Source organism: Cynoglossus semilaevis, chromosome 4 (genome assembly GCF_000523025.1).
Source record: "Cynoglossus semilaevis isolate Cse_v1.0 chromosome 4, Cse_v1.0, whole genome shotgun sequence".
Classification (NCBI taxonomy): domain Eukaryota; kingdom Metazoa; phylum Chordata; class Actinopteri; order Pleuronectiformes; family Cynoglossidae; genus Cynoglossus; species Cynoglossus semilaevis.
Genome location: NC_024310.1, coordinates 6,227,404 through 6,234,928, shown reverse-complemented (window position 1 = coordinate 6,234,928; position 7,525 = coordinate 6,227,404). Strand labels below are relative to the sequence as shown.

Below are 7,525 nucleotides of genomic sequence, written 5' to 3'. Positions count from 1 at the left end.
TGTCCTGCCCGTGTCCCCTTCTCCCCACCAGCGGCAGCAGCAGACTCTCAGGCTGATGTAAGCTCAGCCAGCGGCAGCACACACCTGATTTATCAACACACGCCTCTTGTTTTGGGGGGGGGGGGGGGGGGGGGGGTCTACGCCTTATCAGTGTGTCCGTTACATTCTTGGCTGCGACGGTTGGAAACTGCCATTTATGGACAAAGAAAGACCCCAATACAGATACTATAGAACCATGTTCTACTGACCCACAATGCAACAGGAGATTATAAAAAACCCACCACAAAGACCCCCGGGGCAGTGACTGTGAGGTAACAAGCCTTAGGTAACTGTACCTCTGTAGTAGAAGTTGTAGAGGCCGACACTGGAATTATTCTGCTATGGCATCGATGACATCATCCAGCCGCAGATCTTCCTCATCCTACCGGTCTTCATCACGTTACAGCACCTCCAGCTCCTATCGATCAGAGGGGTCGCTGGGCGGATCATCCGAGTGTCTGGACCCGCTGTTCGAGCCATTCCTGGACTGTGAAGACAACTCCAGTCTGTTTGGAGAGGACAGCCCTGGAGGACCCGGCTGCTTGGCCCCCTTCAGCAGACACAGCAGACCCTCATACGGACACACCGGTGAGTGGACCGACCCGGTGGAGTTTGGTTTCCTGTCTGTTGTCATCTTGTTGAGGTTTCAGTCAAATCCCTGTCTCTGATTGGCTGTGTTGGGCTTTTTTTTTTTTATAACAATCTCAGTTTACGATACTCACGTGTTGTGAATGCAACATTACGTCTAACCAGGGCCACATGAGTGTGATCATCTTACAGCCAGAACATCAGAACTTCTCCTATTCGTTGGTCCTCTTCGTCTTCATGATGTTTGAACGTTCTCTCGCCGTCCAAAACATGTGGATGGAAACCTAGATAGATAGCTACCTATCTAAATGAATAGATAGATAGATACATTAAAATGACATAAATAGTAATGATGGATTCCAACAGTGAATAAAGAAAAGAAAATCCCTGTCAGTTTTTTATTTTATTCTGTGTTCTTCAGTGAAACAGAGACATTTATCACGGCGGCAGTAAAACTCATCCACAGACAAACAGTGGCTCAGGTCCTTTAATGACCTTGGATTTAGAGCCTGGACGTAAAACATGAGACACAGAGGAACTGAGCAGTGACACTGGGACTGAATATATTGGAGACTCTTTGAAACGGTTCAACTCAGTCGTTATTTTCCACAGTTTATTTGTGTGATAATTTTCTCTACGATATGGAGAGGTTTTGACTCAGACTTTATGTGAAATAATTGTTGTTTGGTGGAAATACTCCAAAGCCTCTATAGTTTACGTTCACTAAATGTATGACCTAACTACAGCACTGTATGTAAGCAGTATATAACACTCAGTTTGTAGTTATTTAGTGTTACAAGATCACATAGTAAAATACTAGACCACAGGCCATTTTACAGTAAGTGATAAAATGTTTTTTTTAAAAGGTAAGAACAATTTTACAATTTATTCCTATATTTTAAAATGTATAAAAAATGTATAAAAATCTTCTTCCTGTGTTGTGTGTATGTTGAATTTAGTGCCTGCGTGTGGCGCTGTGACCGGTCGTCAGAGTGGCACAGGGAGCAGGGTGCGTTGTCTGGGCGACAGCTACTACATATCTGCTAACGTCAGCCAGTTTGAACCGCACGACATAGCAGTGACGGCGTTCAACCATCACGTCGTCATTCACGCACAGAAGGTATGAGAACGTGTTAATGTGTGAACACACACGTACACACACACGTACACACAGAAGAAACAGTCACATGACTGTGACTGTGACGTTGACTCACTGAGGTTTGTAATCTGATTCAATCCTAACAACCAAACCTTAATGGAGTGGCCAAATATAAATGAGTTACAAATAAACTTTTGATGTGTTAAAATACACAACGAGTTGTGAATTATCAATGTATCATAAATATGTGAACAGATCAGTGGTTCTTAACATTTTTCCCATTTGTTTTATGCTGCATTTTATTTGAACTCGATTAATATTCACAAAAGTGAAAGTTATTTAAGATTGTGGATAGTGTTTCTAAACATAATTTAAAAAAAAGAAAAATAATTAGTTAAAAAATTACTAGACATCTTAGGCGACCCTATTCAGAATTCCAGATTAATAGATTTAATCAGATTAATGTTAACAAAAAGAAGTTATCACTTTGAAGCGAGCCAACCTGTTACCAGGTTACCATGTAATAACTACCAGCTCATCTAATTTCCTTAAATGTTAAGGAAACATGTTTTTCTCAGGACTTGGATTAAAAGTCAAGTAGATTACAAAAAAAATATATATATCCATTTGACGTTCTAACTCTGACTTCAAGGAAATGAAACCAGCAAACTCCCTGTGAACTCCAGTGAACATCAGGTAGACCGTGGAGAAGCTGTTGTTTACCTGATGAACAGTCCGATCAGTCGACATCATTTCCTGTGGTCATCAGTAACAGGTGGAGCACATCCTCTGAGAGAGAGAAGAACATCTTTCTTTTTTTTCTTTCTTTCTCGTCTCACTGACCTGCTGCTGTGATCTCGTTCACTGGTTCACACCAGGCCACCTCCTCAGCACCTGTCGTGCTTCACGCTCTCTGATTTCCTGCTGTGTTCACTGATCTTCCTGTGTAGAAAATGAACACACTTCCTGCCCCTGCCCCCTGTTGGTCACACTCAGCTCATGTCTCCTCAGGTGTTGGACGACGGCAGCGTCAGTGACACGTTCACCCACAGGTCCCAGTTCCCCGAGGACATGGACCCTCTGTCGGTCAGCGGGACCCTCAACGCTGACGGCACGCTGGTGGTCAGTGTTCGTCGGATGACGGCGGTGGGGGGGTTTGAGCCCCCGGCCGTTCAAATGTACCGCAGTGAAGCCCAGCTTTGATGTGGAGTGAAGTCTCAAACCACACTCAGAGGTGAATAATTAATGAGGTGGAATTGTTTGAGTGGAAAACCTGGATTTTTGTTATTACTTTGAAAATGCAAAATGACAAAAAAAAATTGATTTACATGTATAATGTGTTGTTGTTTTTTATTACAAAGGATCAGTTTGGCTTTGACTGTTTTAAAATGTAAACCGTTATTTATTCATTTATTTGAATGAATGTATAATTGAATTACAACAAACCTATCTCTGGATTATGACATTAATAAATTACATATTTAATGATAATAATTTTACAATATCACAACGTCTGTTTTTTCTGTTTCTCTAAAATATTCCTTCAAAAAATAAAAAAATAAACTAACAGAAAAAAGTTACCAGTAAATCAATAACTCCTCTGTATGATGATGCAACAACATTGAATTTCTGCTGTAACAGAGTTACAGTTGGCCGTTTATGGAACTGATGAAATTGATACATTTTGAAAGTGAAAGAAAAAAAGCGCAAACGCTTCATATAAGTGATGTTTTGTCAATTAATATTTCGTTAAATATGAATTGTTCCTAATAAACTCAGACGACTTGACCATCACATCATTCCAGCTGCAGTTTCTTCATTTCTCAGACATCACGACTGAACTGTTGTTTCACTCAGACCTATTTTCAGAGCAGAACAAAGTCACTCCTTTCAGGGGAGAAGAAAGGCCTCAGGCTCTCGCCTTTCTTCACGTGTGCGTCCTAATTCACTGCTGATGCATTGAAGGACATGCTGCGTCCTAATTGTCCTGACTATAGGAGACGGCCAGACTCTTCTGTGAGCTTGATTATTATAACAACCTTGTGCCTTATTGTAACCTCACAGTCATAACAGTGAGTGGGGGAGAACACACCGAGTGTGCACTGCCTCTCCAACCCACTAGGAGGGGTATTTTAAGTTACCTGGTACCTGAAATATGTGTTTTAATGGATTTATCTGAAGCAGTGTATTTTTCGGACTATAAGTCGCACCAGCCAAAGGATGAAAAAAAAGTGCGACTTACAGGAGTAGCAGACTGGTACACAAGCCTAGAGTGCCCTCTAGCGGCTGTCAGTGTGAAAATAACAAACATGTGAAATTAGATATTTTAATATATAAGTTGCACCTAAGCCCAGCCAAAGGATGAAAAAATATAAGTGCGACTTATATTACGAAATCATTATTATTTATGATTACATCCTCGTGTCATTCCCCGTGTCTCTGGAGTCTGTGTTTTCTCAGCTTCCACTTTTCAACGTTCGTCCTTGATCACTAAAATAAAAAAGCTTTAAAGGCGTAACAGTTAATGAGGCTTTAAAAATTGTTCCGAAACTCTGAGGTGGACACTTGCTAACCAGACGTCTGTGACAGGTAATGATCTCTCTTTTTATGCTGCCACATAAAATTTTATGTCTGAATTCATGGTTTAAATGATGAATACGAGACGTGGACTCCTAGTAACTGGTTTTATCAGGCCTACGGAAAGAGACAAAGTTTATTTTCCTGTTAATAATAAAGATGATTCATCTGCTCTGGACGGATAAAATCACAAATTCCACTGTCTGATTTCCATAGAAAGAGTTCTGCAGCTTGTGTTTAATTTGACTGTTTAGGTCAATGTTCTATGTGGTTTAAATTATTATTATTGTTATTGTAATTATTGTAAACTGTACTGCTGTATGTATTGTTGTCTCAATGGGACCAACTTGGTCAAATAAAAAAAAATTTTTTTTACAAAACAATATTTAAAACAGCACAAAACTGAACCAAACCCCACACACATTTACTTGTTAAAATCTCTTTTATTCGTCCCTGATATACAAAACAACGTCTTTTTTGTTTTTATTTCTCTGTGTATAAAATAGCTCTGGATTGGTTCAGATCAGTCAGGTTTGGCCCTCGGTGCTTGCTGTAGTGAGAGCCTCCAGTATGTACACTGTACAGTGAGGAAGGCTGAACGGTTGGACAGTCAGTTACTGACGCAGGGACCGCAGCGAAGGAAAAGGGAACAACAAAACGCGGAAGTGCGGAACAGCAGCTACGCCTCATGCAGCGTTCTGCAGCACAGAGAAAGTTCCCAGAACCAGTCTGGGCCGTCGGTACTGTTCATCTGCTCTCATGGTATCATTTCTAGTCATTCAAAACCAAATATTTCACCACTTCATCTCCAGTCTGAGTTTACCTTCTGACATGCTGTACATACTTCTTCTTTTTTTTTCTTTAACACTTTACAGACTTATAAAAAATAATGTTATCTTGCATTCATGTCTCTAATCATAACAGGGTTGTTACATCAGATGAAACGTCGTTATTGCACAAAATTATTATTTAAAGTAAATCATGTAAAAAAAAAAAAGGCATGAATGGATGAAGACTAATAAATACAACTTAACTGCTGTCGGCAAACTAACGAGTCAAAGTGTCTGTTAATACCCCAAATGGAAGAGAAAGACTTGGACAGAAGGTTCAGGAAATAACCAAGAAAAATGAAGAGCGCATTTATCTAAACTGGACAGAGTCTGATCTTCGTCAGGGATAAAAAAAAAAAAAATCAAATTCTAATCACCGTTTATTAAGGATGTACGTTGAACACAGAGGTCATTGACATCTGCACAAAGTTTTATTCCCATCGTCTTCACAAGTTCACCGCCCCTTATGTTTAGCCACATGTGCACATATATAAAATAAAATTAAATATTTGGGTGCAGATTATATTTTTCGGTCTAATTTTTATGTTTATTGATGAGAAGAGATCACATCTTGTCAATAAACATCATAATCATGTTTTTTTTCTAGATCGCCCACTAGTGGTGAAATTTAGATGAGACAAAAATATATTTTAATCAGTGTGGTTTTGTGCTAATTCCAATAATAAAACAAAAGTGCAAAATTAAAAACCCAAAGATTACATTTAGTAATAAAAAACAAATTAAATTTTTTAAAAGTACATTACTCTAAAAAAGTAAATTTTGCTCCAACTTTTCACTATAAAAAAAAAGACAATCACCAGACCTGTCATGTCTTGTCTTGTGCTTTGTTTCCATTAAACAGCTTCTGTCAGCCTTTCTCTGTCAGGGTTGTCTTTAATGACCAGATAAAATTCTCAAAATAAATCTTTATAACAATAGATTGAAAAAAAAAGTCATAACACAATGATAATAATAATAAAAATAATAAAAAAAATCAACTTTAAAAATCATCAATGTGACAAAAATTACGACAAACTTCGCCCCCTATATCTCTTTCATAAAAGAGAAAAGTCAGTGATTATTAATTGGTTTAGACATTAAATTAAGATTTTTTTTAATACAAAAAACATCGTGAAATATATTAATCTGTGACAGCCAATGACCCTCGCCCCCCAGTTTAGTCCAGGAAATACATGAAGCTCATCGGAAACAGAAGACGACAATGACAAAAAAAACAACAAAAAAACAAAACAGAGAGAGAACAAAAACACAACCACTCGTCCACCGGTCATGTTTGGTTAGTTGTTGTTTTGGCACTTTTTTAGTTCTATGATACAGTAAAGTTCCTCATGCACTCATTACAGAAACGTCATGCTGACTGGCTGTTGAAAGTTGAACAATTAGTGGCACGAACAATGAAAGGCTGCAACAGGAAGGACAGGTGGAGTGGTCAGGAAGGACAGGTGGAGCGGTCCGGAAGGACAGGTGGAGTGGTCAGGAAGGACAGGTGGAGCGGTCAGGAAGGACAGGTGGAGCGGGCAGGAAGGACAGGTGGAGTGGTCAGGAAGGACAGGTGGAGCGGTCAGGAAGGACAGGTGGAGCGGTCCGGAAGGACAGGTGGAGTGGTCAGGAAGGACAGGTGGAGCGGTCAGGAAGGACAGGTGGAGTGGTCAGGAAGGACAGGTGGAGCGGTCAGTACTGGCTGATCAAAGTGAGCTCACTGAGCAGAATGGAATGTTGCCTTTTGGCCCACATCAGGCACCACAGACAACAACAGTGTTCTGTCCTGTCGTCATCAGGCAGCAGGACTTTTTTTTTTTTTTTTTTAAATTCTGGAGTGTACGTTCCTGTCAATCACCACCCGTTCATTTCAAGTAAACTTCAGAAGTGCATTTCCAGAAAACCAGGCAACAAAAAATTCCAACGCTGTCTTTGATCGGTGTGCGTTCTGCTTGAAACAGACGAAGGGAAAAGCAAAAGATGGGTAAAAAAAAAAACAGGTCAAAATGAATGGAATGTTGTGAGGTTTGGACTTTGATCGAGCTAAATATTAGCTACGTGTGAATATTCCAGGATTTGACAGCAGTGGGAAAATGAAGCGGTAGGAAAAAAATAAAAACAATTTTTTTTCCCCGCCAATAATCATGCGACTAAACACTCTGTGCTAATTTCTTCTAATCTCAGGTTAGACGTTGTTAATAAAAACATTTTAGTCACTAATGGGTTAACGTCATTAATCCATTTTTAAGCGCCATACAGAACATGCTACGTCCACCCCAGAACATCACAGTATGACAGTAATGGATGTCAGCTAACGCAGAGGCCGACCGATGAGTGGACCCAGGGCAGCTGAAGCACTGGCTGATGTCTCCCTGCTCACACTCACCCATTT

The 7,525-nt window shown here is 39.8% G+C and overlaps 1 protein-coding gene across 1 annotated transcript; it reads left to right on the top strand.

The window, feature by feature from the left end:
• Positions 1-125: 125 nt before the first annotated feature.
• On the top strand, positions 126-3,285 carry hspb12 (heat shock protein, alpha-crystallin-related, b12). The gene is made up of 3 exons (XM_017031860.2): positions 126-627; positions 1,587-1,747; positions 2,738-3,285. Exons 1-3 carry the CDS (start codon positions 381-383, stop codon positions 2,927-2,929), a joined length of 600 nt encoding a protein of 199 aa, XP_016887349.1. The 5' UTR covers positions 126-380; the 3' UTR covers positions 2,930-3,285.
• The last annotated feature ends 4,240 nt before the right edge of the window (positions 3,286-7,525 follow it).

Bases quoted from the DNA above. Each gene is read 5' to 3' on its own strand.
- hspb12 (XM_017031860.2), top strand. From the start codon at position 381: ATGGCATCGATGACATCATCCAGCCGCAGATCTTCCTCATCCTACCGG. The intron at 628-1,586 runs GTGAGTGGACCG...TGTTGAATTTAG, and splicing joins ACCCTCATACGGACACACCG to TGCCTGCGTGTGGCGCTGTG. The intron at 1,748-2,737 runs GTATGAGAACGT...ATGTCTCCTCAG, and splicing joins TCGTCATTCACGCACAGAAG to GTGTTGGACGACGGCAGCGT.